At 41.9% G+C, this 15,827-nt stretch overlaps 1 protein-coding gene across 1 annotated transcript in view; it reads right to left on the bottom strand.

Moving 5' to 3' along the window:
• ANTXR1 (ANTXR cell adhesion molecule 1) overlaps positions 1 to 15,827 on the bottom strand; it is a 487,726-nt gene that overhangs the window by 330,079 nt on the left and 141,820 nt on the right. Inside the window, exon 3 of the mRNA XM_086943491.1 lies at positions 94 to 165. Within this exon, the coding sequence (XP_086799617.1) occupies positions 94 to 165 (72 nt within the window). The remainder of the gene's footprint in view (positions 1 to 93; positions 166 to 15,827) is intronic.

Here is a 15,827-nt window from a genome sequence, read left to right on the forward strand (position 1 = left end):
TGACAGCAATACAGTGTTTTCTAAGAGATTTTCATAACATTCTTGTTTTCAAAATGGCAGACAATAAACAATATGCCTTCGAAGGACACTCACCTGTCCTCAGTCAGTTTCATGAGGATGGACCCCCGTGTCGAGAACACAATGAATGACATCCTGAGCTGTGGGCTGAAAGTACATGAGAAAATAAGGATTATGGATCGGAAACTCAAACATTCAACTGCTGTGTGTTCTTGGTCAAGTTGTCTGAATTGTTTTACTCATGTTTCCCACTTTGATCTGCATGGGAGGAAATAGAAGCCATTGCCTTTTTTTTTCTAAAACATATTTTATCGAATTTTTCCCAATATAGCATCATACGGAAACAAACAATATACTTGTGTTATTTTACAGTCTTCTTCATACCTTCAATTATGAGTGCATCGTTGAGGTTCTCAGACAACATGTCAAACGTTTCGAGTAACAGTTACAGTCATATGTATTATTGCTGTTAGTCTGATTTATGCAGCTTTTCCCCACTGGTGAACCACTTAACGATGATACATCGGTACCCAAGAGCTTGCAAAGGTGAAGGTGAGATATGAGCTATATAACTCCCCCCATCCTCCCTCCCAACCCTATAACTCAACTGGCCCTGGCCTTCCGCCAATGGGCCATTGCCTTTTAAAGGGAGATAATGCAGGTAAAGCAGGGCTACAGTACTGCCTCCTAATGTGCTGCCCATAGGTGTGCAGCTTCAGGGGAGTGTTTTGGATGTTACACCCCCCTTAAAAATGTATTATGTAGCAAATAGTTGGGTATCCACCCTGGATTTATACATGCACACACTGACAAACACACACACACACATCCACACACACACGCTCCTCCCTCTCTCTGTCTCCTGTCTCTGCCTTAAAACTTGGTTAGTTTGAAAACATTTGTGTTTTAAATGCCCCTGACAATCCGCACTCCCCTGTCTTTTCACTTCTTGGTAAGACCCACACATGTCCTACTACTCATAATGTATTTTAACGAGATATGCCAGCGTGATTGTTGGAAAATCTGAAGTTTACACCCCCAATCTTAGTGACCAAGCTATGTTCCCATCTCCTGTCTGCTCCACGACCATTATTTAAGGAATCCAGAGAAAGTAGAGTGCGGATGCCCTGTTTTTCACTGGGGAGCAACGGTGTAGCAAAGGGCACGCATAGGCTGTAATGGCCTGTGCCAGTGTGTGTGCCAAGCCACTGAAAGAAATCAGGGAACTTTGAAATCACACTACAATAGTAGCCATGAATGCTCATTGTTGATTGCCAAGCCGTGGTTATGACCATGACTTTTCTCATTTTCCTAAATAAAAATTAAACACCTCAGCATTTAGGTTAATATTAAAACAATTGCAACAAGAATTTTGTTTAATCATATTTCAGCTTTATTCACCGAGCTCCACTTTTCGGAATGAAGGCACATGGTTTGATTTTGAAGAGTTGTTTTGAGAATGCTAGATGCGAGATACAAAAAAGAAAAAAATTCACGAACAATATAGTGCTTTTCTCGAATAACATTGTAAAGCCATTTAAAACAAGCTTTGGCATAGCCAGTGGGTCTCAGATTTGAAAATCTGGTTCTCAAGCTATTTAATATGTCAATAATTATTTCCATTGCCATTTTAAAAATAAAAAATAAATATATATACCATGGTGTGTAACTACTCATGGGCATGTGTCATGACATGCCAGATGATATCATGGATTCCCCCCCCCCCCCAAAAAAAGAATTCCACGATCCCTGTTAGTGTGTCATAAAAAATGAGCAAACAACGGTGGCCATCTTACAGTGTTTTCTTTATGACCAAAGTAATTCCAAGATGGCCACTAGAGCATCACAGTTCCTGTGAGGGCATGTGCGACCATCTTGCAAATTTGTTTTAGTTGGAAAAGCGTTAGAAATTGGGCACCTGTGTGAATCTAAACATAGTGAATTGAAGGAAGAAATTGAGCCAAGAGGAGAAAGAGTTAAAAAAGCTATGCACTCCCAAAAGTAGTCTCCTCACATCATCAGTGGAATGATGCAAGTCGTCCAATCAATAAATAATGTAAAGAAATAATGAAATAATATGCCAATATACTAAATTAGAGTGGAAAACCATTGAATATGGAACAGGAAACTGTCATTGACAAAAAAGCTATCCAGTCAAGAGCAAGGGTATAAGCCGTTTACAAGGGACACCTTAAGATGCCTGTAGGTGAGACCTAAAAACAAGCTCATAACAACCATACTCCATTCTACAAATTTGTGCTTTGAGCCAATACATGATGTTTACCTATCAAGGAAGCACCTACTCGCTTCGTAAATAAGGGGTTGAACTCATTATAGACCAAAGTGTTGTTTAAAATGTAATTGAAGGAGAACCAACAACTCTCCCTTCTGCATCTGACATTTATGCTATATGACAGGAATATTTAACAGGAAGACCTCACAAATAAAAATAGGGGATTCAACTATTGTAGATGCCATGTGGTAAACTTCCAAAATACCCCCTACAGTTACATTAAATTTTGAACGCTGTAAGTCAGCCTTCGTGGCTCCTTGAGTGGATCGCTTGGGAGCTGACCTAGGTTTGAAATCTGGCCTCCTGAATTTATCAAATTGTGTGATCCGGGTAAATAAGATGCTGTTTCTCTACATTTTAATGTACTTGTGCTAGACCATGGTAAAAGGAGGTCTCATTGACAAGTCCATACTCATGACTTATTTAACCTAATGTAAAACACCTTCTTATTGGCTCATCCTAAATTCTGTAAACAATCTATTTGTTACAAAGATGAAAGATGCGTAGACCAGGTGATGTAGATAATAAGATCTCTACTTTATTCTCAAGATCTCTTCATAGTTATAGGTGACCAGATGTAAGTTAGATCCTTTAAAGTGCCCCACCAGGAGCAGGCTCTCCACTGCTCAGCCCATCCACACCAACTGAATCACTCTTCCAATCCAAACACAATCAACATTCTCTCTGACCTCATCACAGGCTGAGCAGCAAAGGAGAGAACCTTTGATGGGAGAGTGCATTAGTAAAAGGTACATTACAACACATCTCCCCCTTTATAATGATGGAAAACAATCAACATGTGTGAAGTTGATAAAACACACGTTCCAGCAAAGGAGAATGCAATAATAACAAAATTATACATCACCCCTTGCTATAATGATCATAACAACAAATGCATGAACGTTGCCAAACATGCAAATGAGGACAAAGGAGGATGCATGAGACAACTAAGGCCCCGATGTTGGAGCCTTAATACCGGTCGGAAACGGCCGATTTCGGCCGTTTCCGACCGGTATTAGGCTTTTGAGATGTAGGGGACGTTTTATTTAAGAATCGCTAATTTTACCGATTCAGTAAATTTACCAATTCAGTAAAATACCGAATCTGTATTTTTACCGAATCGGTAAATTCCACATGTAGGTGGCACTGAAAACAGTGCCACAAGCCTTTAGGAGTCGGTATTTTACCACCCAATCCAATTGGGTGGTAAAATACCGAATCCAGGTGTGCATGCACATCTGTGCATGCACACCTGTGCCATGTGACACACAGACAGGCAATTAGGGCATGTATGTGTGCCACATGGCACACATGCCTGTAATTGGGGTGCCAGAGGATGTCAAAGTGACACCCCCTGCACCCTTGCAAAATTCGGTATTTACCGATTTGGTAAATACCGATTCGGTAATGCCCATTGATTCCTATGGGCTTCAATGCCCATAGGAATCAATGGGCATTACCGATTCGGTATTTACCGAATCGGTAAATACCGATTCTTTCCGATTCGGTAATTAATTACCTACATCTGCCCTCCTCTTATTTACCACTTCTTAAATACCGATTCGGTATGAATCGGTATTTAAGAAGTGGTAAAAAAGATTTACCTACATCGGGCCCTTAGATACTACACCCATCTCCCCTTCATAATGATCATAAACAATAAGAATGCAAGTTAAATAAAATCCTCCTTCAAAACCAGTGGAAACTATCCACGTAACTCACGCCCCAAACTACAGGTACAATAATGAGTAGCCAATGCACCACAAACTAAGGCACAAAACTGTGGCAGAACAGGGATCTACAACCCTCAACTGCACAAATCCAAGTCACCAGACTGAGCACCCATTGCGCCACAACTAAGGCACAAGACCGCAGCAAAACAGGGATCTATAACCCTCATTGCGCAAACCAATGGCAAGACAGGTCTACCTCAAAGAAATGGAATAAGACACAGCCCAAACCAAGACAGAGTAATAAAACCCCCAAATACTCTAAAAACCAATATGGGTATTCTTTAACCCAAAGCAAACATAATATGGTCTGTTTAAACCCAAAGCAAATATAAAATGAGAATAAACAAACTCAACGTGCACAACCAAAATTGCACAGTCCAAACACATACTAGAGGCATTAACCACATACAGGGTAACAGCAAAACCAAATAGGGGAAACTAGACAAGAGGTTAACTTCCCACGTGTGCACCCGTAACACAGAGTCCGAAAAATACTCTACGTGCGTATCTATAACGCACAGTCCAATACATACTCCAAAAATACAATCAAAAACCAGTCTCATAATAAAAGAAAACATATCTATTATGAGAATCACAAAACCCAACGTGCACAACGAAAAATGCACAGTCCAAAAACATAAATCAAACCAGGGTATCCCTTAACCCAGAACACACTTAAAATTTCCTTTGGGTAACTATAAACTCATAACAAACAAATAATAGGTAATTCTAACCCACGACAATCTAGGGTAACCTTAAACCCCAAAACACTCTCTCACACACTATGGGTAATTTTAACCCAAAGTAATACAAGTTATACCTAAACCAAAACGTTCCCATAAGCGCAGGAAAACTCAGAGAAAACATAGGACACATCACAAGGTCAAAACTGAAAGGAAAACAGACAGGATATCTTTAAACCAGAAAGTGCCTAGTCATCACCTTACAATAAATTGGAACCTTTGAGAACTTTATACCCCCTTGAAAATGGCAAAACACATATTAAAATAACAATAATCGGTACAAAAGTCAGATAAAAATGATGACATAGGTTCAGTGAGCGATTTCTCACCCGAGGATCACCATCCAAAATAAATAAATAAATAAAATAAAGAATCTTCTATGTGTCTCTACTTGCCCACTGGTAACCACTGGATTGAACCGCTGCCCCTTCGATAGAGTCTTGTTCCAGTTATCCTAATATCGCCGCTGCCGAAAAATGCCCCTCACAATTCTTGAAGAAGTTGCACTGTCCCAGACAAGAGTGTAGTGGCGGAAAATCATGCTGGCAAAATTAACTAGTTGCTAGGTTACCAGGTAGCAACAGGAACAAAGATGAAATTCCCCCCCCCCCCAAAACTGGCTGCTACGCAAGGTAACGTTACGTGACCTCGTGTGGTTACGTCTGTATGTACTGCAAGTAGACGTCATGAAAGACTCTCAAACTGTCTGACGTGGAGAGAACTTCTGAGGAGCGCGTGCTGGTGCTTTCGTTGACTCACAGCGCGTTCTGAAATCTTGCAGACATCACAAGAACGGTAAAACTGTACGCGCTAAATATAAACACACAGAGGAGGGCTCATGGGCTGTTTGACTGTAAATAGACAAACTGCCACGGTGCAAAGGCAACTTTTGTGGCATGTTAACTCCAAAACAAAATATTCCCACACCTTCACATATGCGCAAAGACTTACAAAGTGCGGCGCCCTCCCAGTACTAGTCGGTACGTCAAGTATCACTCAGCTGCAGTTTATATATCCAAAAATTTGCATATCCTTATGGGGATGCCAGTTTTCCTTGCACACATCGCTGCTTCCCTCTCTGCTGCCAATACCCAGCACGTATCGCTGCTTTCCTCACTGCTGCCAATACTCAGCACACATCGATGCTTTCCCCTGGAGTGTTGAGGCATTAACATCAAAACAGCTTACTTGAAGTGCAGTTTTTCCTCTGCACACGTCACAACTGATAATACCATTGAAGTGTCAGTCAGAGTCAATGCAGGGACAATGTTGCAGAAGCTGGCAGTCATTTTTCCAAGGTAGCAAGCAGGCAAACAGAAACTGGCACAAATTAGTTAAGGGTGACCGTTGACACGGTCACTGGTGGTGCATTTGGAGTGCCTAGTTTCATCAAATCTACGGGTTGCAATTCACGTACTTGAAGTTCCTTTAGTTACTATATTCTTCTAAATTCAAAAGTCCATTTCAGTAGCAGGTTCTTTAAATCGTCGCCAATGTTACATAGATGAAAGATGCCTATACCAAGATAATAAGATCTCTACTTTATTCTCAAGATCTCTTCATAGTTACAGGTGACCAGATGTAAGTTAGATCCTTTAAAGTGCCCTACCAGGAGCAGGCTCTCCACGGCTCAGCCCATCCACACCAACTGAATCACTCTTTCAATCCAAACACAATCAACATTCTCTCTGACCTCATCACAGGCTGAGCAGCAAAGGAGAGAACCTCTGTAGGGAGAGTGCATTAGTAAAAGGTACATTACAACACTATTCCACGGGCAATTGTGCAATGCTGTGTAACAGCCTCCGCCACAAAACATTTAGAGGGTTCCTCATCACTGCTCAACCTTATGCATACCATCTTGAGCCCCTCCAAAAATAACCCTCCCTTCCACCATCACCACCCTCACACCAGACCCAGTCAATTATTCTGTCAAATAGGCGCCGAGCACCGTTGTCCCCTGCTCCCTCTCTTTTGATGGAGCTTCTAATATGAAAAATAGACAGAAAGCAAATTATTAAAGCCGAATGATGTCATATGTATGGTGGACATGTCGGATTAAAAAGCATTCTGGAAAAATGTTGGCTCACATCAAAGTCATGTCAGAGAGTCAATTTCCTTTTGATCCATTGGGGGCGTGGAGGAGTATAACAACTACACAGAATTCTCTAAGAGGCAAACTGGTTTCTCACCTCCTCCTGCTGCTCTCGTGGAATTCACCCATCTGTGTAAAAGGAGAGGGATCCAACCCAACTCCAAGTCTGCAGCCTGGTGGGCACTGCTGTGGTCTTTCTTTGTCACGAAGACACCGATGGCTCGCGTTAGCGGCACATCGGGTACATTTGAAATAATGCGCCCATTCTTTGCCCTTATCGAAAGGCAGGCTGTGGCAAGGGTTTACTCATCCACTCCAAATTCTTTAACATCTGCCAACCTCCAATTCTTTACTGAACCCCATTAACACACTTTCCCTTGACCATGCCTAGGAAATCCCAGAGATCGATGCTGTTAACTACTGACGGGTGATAATTATTCATCTGCTATTTCCAAAGAATAATCCCTGTACCGTTCAGTCTTTAAAGTTGCTAAAAAATGAATCCTCAGTTGTATTGGCAGTGGTCAGTGTCTAGAGCCCTTTGTTATCGACAGTGGGCTTTGGCCTGCTGTCAGTGTCTGGAGTCATTTCGTTTTTTTTAATGACAGTAAGTCATTCCAGAGTCCAGGATCCCTGGGTAACTACAGTTTGATGGTTTGGCATCAGAATATTGTGGTTTAGATGTTGACATCTCAAAATATAATGTCGAGAATATCGACTTCTAGAATATTGTGAAAGTAAGTCTAGAAAGGTAAGTCTGAGTTTACTATGCTCAAGACTCATCTTTTTCCCCAATGATTCATGCTTACCCATAACACTGATCTTCTGCCCCCCCACCCTTTTGCTTTGCCCTCGGCCTGCTGAACTGAAGAGATAGGGCTCCTAGCGCTGGGATACTTCAGGGTGACTACGCGCTCTACAGAAATAAATAATAATAATAATAATAATAACTCCATATTTATGTATGTTGATGGGTTGTATATGTATTCAAGGTACATAGATGTGAAATAAAGAATGATAAACTGATGCTTACCAATATAGATTTAGCTTTGCAATAGTCTGGTTGTCGATGCAGTGAGACTTGGCATCCTGTCAACACCAGGTGACTTTACTTTTAACTCAAGTGGGGTTTTGGAATGCTGTCAGTGTCAGGAACTCCTCTGTTTAATGCCAATGGGGTTCTCGGTTCGGCCAGTTCCTATGGCCTTTTATGGTTTTACTGAAATTGGGATTTTAACTTGCTGGTGGGTGTGGGACCTCTTGAGGTTAGTGACTCTGGAGTTCTTGCTCACCACCAGTGTCTGGGGCGCTACTTAATCAAAAAAGCATTCCAGCCTGTTGTATGGGTTTAGCCTTGTGCTTTTATGAACACTGGGCTTCGCCCTGTTGCCTTTGGCCATGACCCTCATTTTATTACCCGTGAAAAGTAGGCTTGCTACCAGTGACTAGAGCATTAGATTTCAGCCATGACATTGTTCCAGTCTGTGCCTAGTGCCTGGTAACCTGGGGTTCGCTTGTTGCCACTGCCTGGGGCTCTCAAAGTTAAAGAGAAGATGTAGCTTTACAGCTAGAGCGGTCGACCACGAAGCTGGGGAACCGGGTACGACCCTCAGCAACAAAGCTCAACATCCAGTGATTCTGGGCAAAAAACACTTAACACCATCGCTGCTAGTGATATTTTCCTCCTGTGCTGGAATTTTCAAAAGTCCATTGATCATGACGAGCTGGGCTCGTCATCAGCCTGGTAGGAGGCTACTTCATGACGAGCCCAGCTCGTCATGAGCCTGGAAGGGCACCCAGTGCCCAACAAAAATGTACGTGTCCTTCTGTAACAAAACTGGTGCTCTTGTAAAGCGCTCTGATACCCGATGTCTCAGGTCTAGTTCGCGCTATATAAAATCAAAAAAAGTGGGGTTTAGGTGCACATCGTGTCTGTCCTATACCGCCTCCTTCCTCACCCTGTGTTAAAGACACACAGGCTGTAGCTGTAGCCAGTCTCTGTAGTGCACATTTTTAATGACAGTGACATATATAAATGCCAATACATTCTGGTGACACCTGCTGCTGTCACTTACTGCCATCAGTCATCCTAGCGGTATGGATCTGTCCCATTGCCTGTTCCTGGACCCTATGTTTGATGGTAGTCTGAATCTGTCTGGTGTCTGCTCCGGGGGCCTCCATGGTTCATATCAGATGGGGCTTTACTTTCTTCCAGTGTCTGAATCTGTATGGTTGGTGGCCAGCCACTAGTGTCCGTTGAGCTCATTGTCAATGAAAGTGTGTTTCTGGCCTTTTGCCAACGGTATCCTGGCTTGCTGCCAGTTTCTTGGGCCCTCAGATTGTTTTAATGGTTTTAATGAGAATTGTGCCCTGGTCTCTTCCGGTGTCAGAGGTGCTCAGGCTTCACTGGGGACGGTGCTTAATTTGTAGAAAAATAAGTGCCAGGGCTCTAGCCATGAGGCCCCTGCAGCTTGCACCACAAATTGCCCCTGCTATGCTGACAATGATAGTAACACAACTACTAATGATCACACTCTTACAAGTGTGATAGTTCTGACTATTTCAGGGCCCAATGCTATAAGAAGGGCTTGGGCGACAATAATTAACTGTTGTTGTGGCCATATCTAAAGTTGCCTGATTGTGCCACCTTGTGGCAGACTGTCACAAGCCCGGGTGTGGACAATTAAGTGTTGGTTCCGAGCACCAGAAGCCACCGGCTCAAATTAAGCACTGACTGGGGACCATGAAGAGGTTGGACCCCAAGCACAAAAAAGAGGCTTAAAAGTGGCAAGGCAGCCAACATACTAGCCAACAGGGTATAATTGACTTTTGAAAAACAGAAGGGGAGGATAAATTAGGGTGTACATATGTCATAAAAGTGCCTATTGGAACGATTACAATGCCAATTATCTCCAACAAAAGACATACTTTCACACAGAGGAGTTTGTGGTGGAAGTTTGGAGGTGGCATGGGGGCGCATCAGTGATGATAGTTTTGATTGTATGCTGCTCTTGTCTCTTGCAATCCTTCTCCCCTGCTGTAACCTGCCTTGCTGCCCACCCCCCAACTATTACCTACTTTGCCCCTCACTTGCTGCTGCTTACTCCGCTGTCCCCCCCTTCTTGCTCCACCCTTGCTTGTTTTCAACTATGAATTTGTGCTGATAGTTGAAAGGCACAGCTACAAAATATTGCTTCTCCAAGACAAAGGATGTTTTGCAACCGGAACAATGTAAAGTATGCATCGGCCAAAAGAACAACATGTTTTAATAACATGTGGCACCAATCAGTGCGTGTGAGGTCTCCAGAGGTTAGCTGAGACTTTGCTATCTGGTGCAGGCGCTATGCTATAGAAGGCCTCGAGCAAGAAAGACAGAGATCCCTCCCAGTCATTTGCTGCCTTGGCTTAAGAGCCTCTTCCATAAGCTCTGATCCAGCGACTCCTGTACATCCCTAGAATGCCCTATTCGCTATTTACTGTTAAGAACCATATATGTAACACATGTTATTCCTTAGACACATCTTGAAACATTCAAGGCTCAAATATTTCCCCTTTCCAGCTCAGGTGCTCAGGAAATGTGCCTTACAGGTTTATTTCGTTCTTTTATTGATTTTCTTGGAAGTTATTTAAATCGCATCCTGTCGCTTTGTTTTTTCAGTTTTGCGAGCGAGCAAGTCTTTTAGGGCAGCGGTTCTTAAACTGGGGCCTGTGACATCTGCTCAAGTGGTCAGCGACTGTTTTGTAAATTCAATGATGTTAGCAGATTATTTAATTATATACACATAAAAAACAAAATGTGAAATTGTAAAACGCCAGGTAATTGTCAAGGAATTTGAAATTGGAAGCTAAAATTTAAGTTGGCATCCTTGACTTGATTTGTGGGAGTATCACAAATGCAGCAAACAAAATCTGGGCTGGATGACTGTTGGCCACAATTAAAGCACAAATAGGCACTGACAAAAAGTGAACAGGCATTGGAAGCAAATTAAGACAAAATGGTGTTAAGGTCTAGCATTTCACGTTGTCTTTTAGAAATAAAATTACATTTAAAAAAAATCCAGCTTTCCCATTAAAATGTAGATATTTCCATATTTTTGTTGTGCTTCCTCCTTTGTTGGCCCTCTCTCACTCTCTTTATTTTGGTCAAAGAATGATAATGAAAAGCAAGCCGATTTCCTCAAAATGCATGCCTGTGCTCGCCTGCTTCAGCCACAGCCACAAATTAAGCACTTCCTAGTTCCAGTTGATGCCAGTGGAGTGTTTTCAAGGTTGGTATTGTGTATTTATTTTTTAGAGGTGTAGCTGTGCTCTAGTCATCTTGCTCTGTACTCTTCTTCACTCCTGGATTGAGAATCTAAAGATACATGTGTAGATGACCTTACATTAATGCAGCCTTGACAGCATCAGTAGTCTCACAAACTTCAATTTAAAGGGAGAGTTTGCGGCTGCCATCTTGAGAGAACATACATGAACATTCAACTCTCGACAACTGTTTCAACATGGACTTTGAAGGCATGTCAGTGTGTAACAGAGTTCCAGGACCTGTTTTCTGTTCCCACGTGAGCCACACCTCCATTTTTGATCCCTTAGGATAAAAACAACCCTACATCTTTCAGGACTAATAATAACCAGACATTCAGACAGGTTCTGACTCTCCAATCCTTCCCTCACTCTGTTATGAATTTGGATATCATCTGCATATAACTGGAAATTAAGGGATGTGCTGCAGGAGTTAATGCTAGCAGGCATATGGAAACGTTCACTAGCAAGGGTGATGGAGAGGGCCACTGTGGCAAGTCTCAATGTTCGAGCTTGCAGGTGACTTCTTAATGTGTGCTCTTCAATTCATACAAAAATAAATCTATCTGATTTAGGGCTTTTCCAATATACATTTAACTAAATTTCTGTTCAGTTCACACATTTGCTCCTCTCTTTACAAGCAGTCCTAAAAATCCTGCAAACGTTGCTATAGTTTTGTTAATGCAAACTCTTGATCAATTACTAATAATATTTTCACAATCACTAAAGCACATTATGGAACTTCAATATATGCTTGAGCATTGCTACTTTAGGTTTGGCCTGATCATGGGACTGGGATCCAATGGATGCAGCCTGGGGCATTCCTCCTGGTTAATGAAGTCGAGCTGCCTCTTCTTTCCCTGCTTTATTGGCCAGTGGCCTAAGACACTTTGGATCAGTCCATCAAGATAGCATTAGCCATGAGCCTGGGTAGTCTATAATATTATGACTCTGGGTCATTATAATTTCCCTATGAACTCCCTTCCTTTGATTTTACGATTAAACATCTTTACACGACCATTCGTAGGAAAGTGCTATATTTCTAAATGTATTTGCTACATGGTTTAAAGTCACTGTCAATGTATGTTCCTGATCCCTTTGTTCCACCCACCTTCCTGCATTTACTGTATGCTTATTCTTCAGGTCTATTTACCAGGCAGAGCCTTTAGGGCAAGAGAATTCTTTTTTTATATTGAACCTCATGAAGGAATATATCAGTAAGATAGCGATGATGTCTATTTTTTTTAATTATACTCTTCCAGGGCCAGTGGTATGATAGAACGGCTGAATAGGATGATAAGGGATGGATCAGACTTAGTGGATGGACAAGTGCCGAACTCAGGTCATCTTCCTTTGAGATGATTTGGTTTTACCATACATCCCACAACAGTATGACTAGAGTGTCTCCTTTTGAGTCCGGAAAGACAGAACTCTTGGAACTAATACAGCTCCGGTATGGTTGAGTGGGTGAAGTTCCTTGCTGGTATAGAGACAGATACTGTCATGAACTGGGGAGGGTACAAAACCTAACTAGAAGGAAAGACTCATCCAGTGGAAATAGTGAAGGTGGGATGAAATTTGGTAACCTGGAATAATAGGCAGGTTTGATGAATGTACGGACTTGCCAATAGCAAGGTGGAGGAAACCATGCTCACCTCAAAGCAACTATTATGAAAATTCTCAGCAATCCAGAGTCATGATAACCAGAGGATCCGGAAAGTTCTGTGTTGGCATAAGGACTTTCAAATGGGGCAGTGATCAGATGGTCAACTTTTGTGTTACAACTTTTCTTTCTTCTTTCTATATGGAAAGAGGATGGGTTATCGTTCACTATTTTTCCCCACATGTTTTATGGTCTCTTTCATGGACATTTGCTGTATGTCCTTCCGTCCAGCCTTTTGCCCCTGTAGAATGTTTAATGCATGATAATTGTATTCAGTCAGAGATAGCAGATGAAAAAGCAGACTGAAAGTGGAGCAGTTATTTCAAGAGGACACATCAAGTGCAGAAAATCCTGATAATTTTGCTTCTATTTTTTTAGGTCTGATGTCTTGAATTTTACAGTGCCTCCTGGAAAGACAGATGGAGTCAATGTGCTATGAAAGGGATCATTTAAGTCATGTCTCAGGAGTTTGCCAAAAGAGGCAACTCTTGGTCGGTCATCAACAGTTACGCCAAATTATCACAAGCTTGTATCTAGCCTGCACTTACCGACTTCATCTGAAACTTAAACTATTGCCGTGCCAGCTGGGCTGCCCTTCATCTCTTGCAGAAAAAAAAGCATGGAATTACACTGGCAATAGAGGGTGACATTTACGTGGGGCAACAGTTGAGAATCTCCTACACTAACCTGCATTTGCCCCAAGCTGGCTTCGGAGAGGGGGTGCCTCCTCAAGCCCCTATTTCAAAGTAAAGGAATCCGTACATGTAGACACACCGTGATATTCTGTCTAGGTCCAGACGACCCCATATCATCCTGTCGCTTCATGAAATCCTTAAACGAATTTGAACGAAAACTGCCCAAGCAAGTAAATCACTGCATCACTGCAACTCGGCCCTGTGATCTTATTGATCAATTGGGGGCTGGTCACATGCTCATTCACACCTGAACCACTGACTTTACATAAGCCTCTCTCCAACCTTAACGCTATCCTGGCCACCGACTTCTGGCACCAATGACAAAGTTGCTTGCTCGACTCTATCAAAAGTGGCTTGAAGTTATGTTTACGTTTCTTTTTTGATTTTATGAATGAGAGTACCATTAGATGAAATACAAATCAAATGTACCCTACATATGACATTCAAAATTAAACCCCCAAAACTCCCCCCTACCCCCAATGGTCTACCTCCCATCCCCCCCTCTCCCCAAACATTTGCTAACACAGTACTGGCTAATTCTGTCTCTCAGGGCTCTGTTGTTGGGGGCGGGGGGTGGTAAGTCTCAGGAGTCGTAGGTATTTGGGAAATGTGAGTTCTCAAAAATCAGAAGGGAGCATTGACAGGAATGGTTTCCAGAGATCAGGGAATGAGGACTCTTGTTGTGTTAGGGAAAGGGAGATTTGCTTCATGCCCAGGATAAATCATATACAATGGAGCCACCCCAAGTTAGTGGGGAGGCGGGCGGACCCGCAATACGCCAACATATTCTGAAGGTCCGCTCCAATTGCCAGACCTATCTGCCGGCCTCTGAAGTTAACCTAGTAAATTTGCTGTGCTATCTATTGCAGTACATGTTTTTTTTGTCAAATAGCGCAAGGATACTCCATGGTGTAACAGAGTGCTTTAAAAATGCCCATTCACTTGCCCTTTACTGGATCTCAGAGGGGTCACTAGTGAACTAATAGCTGCTGCATGCATGCACTTTAATTTATTGCTGCTCCCATAATTACCTCCAAAGGGGTCTTTAGTGAACTAACATTCTTGGCATTCAGTGGTTTGCTCCCATGACATTTAATAACTGGTGCACGCATATATTTAGATTTATTGCTGCTCCTATAGTTATATACCTTTCTGCAACTTGCACTTTATCTGGTCCCCAGGAGAGCCCTTGGTGAACTCACAAGCATGGTCATCACGGAATAGCTCTCACAAATATGAATTGTAGCTACATGCTTGTATCTTAATTTATCATTGCCCCTAGTCAGTCTGAATGAGTGGGTTAAAAGGGTAACAGTATCACCCTGGTAACATATTTTAAGTAATAGACCTACCCACTGATCCCCCATATCACAGCAGTTTGTTTTATGATATTTTATGATCAATGCTTCTTTGGAAGATTTAATTAATCAAATACAACAAAAGATTTCATGTGTCTTAAACAGATCAAGAGCTGGAGTAGTGATATTTAATGACCTTAGTGGTTGTTGTTTCTGTATGGAACGTTAAAGGAATGTGTTGCTTTTAGTTGGAAATGTTGCAACATTTGATAACATTCCTAAAGTAAATAACATAACCGCATAACGTAAAGCAAAATGACAATACAACTTAAACAAACAGGGCACAATATAACTAAATTGCCAAAACAGAACTCCAACATCCCCAGAACCAACCAACCAAAACGCAATCTAGTAATGCAGTACGAAAACACAGCAGCACAAACAAACAACACATCAGCACCCCAACAAGATACAACTCAGGAAATATGCATAAACATTACTGACATACATTAGCAGCTCCAGAAATCTGCTTCATAATCTGATAGTAAAAGTTTTTTTTACAACAAACAATGCATTTCTTAACATCAAGGACATGTAACATCATCTGTCAAAAATGTTTTCGTGATCCACTCCTTACACTACTGTAGTGTATTGTGTTGCGATTGCATTTATATAGCACTTACTATCCCTGACAGAGAATTGAAGCACTTTACGGCATGTTGCATTCACTCAGGGACCCAAGTGTAGTGGTTAGTACAGTGGTTATTGTTGTTATTGGGTTTAGTTTTGTGCTCTCACAGAAGCCATTAAATACATTTACTCATGTTTCTTTGTGGAACGTTCATTTAATAGGAGTTAGGTGTGAGGAAATGTGGAAGCTATGTGGGTTTAGGCAAATGGTTGGCCGGATAAATAGATAGGCTTGTTCAGGGAGGGGATATGGTTTCAAAGACGGAGAGGTTGTGATCTATGAAATTATTTGTGGGCAAT

Source organism: Lissotriton vulgaris, chromosome 11 (genome assembly GCF_964263255.1).
Source record: "Lissotriton vulgaris chromosome 11, aLisVul1.2, whole genome shotgun sequence".
Classification (NCBI taxonomy): Eukaryota; Metazoa; Chordata; class Amphibia; order Caudata; family Salamandridae; genus Lissotriton; species Lissotriton vulgaris.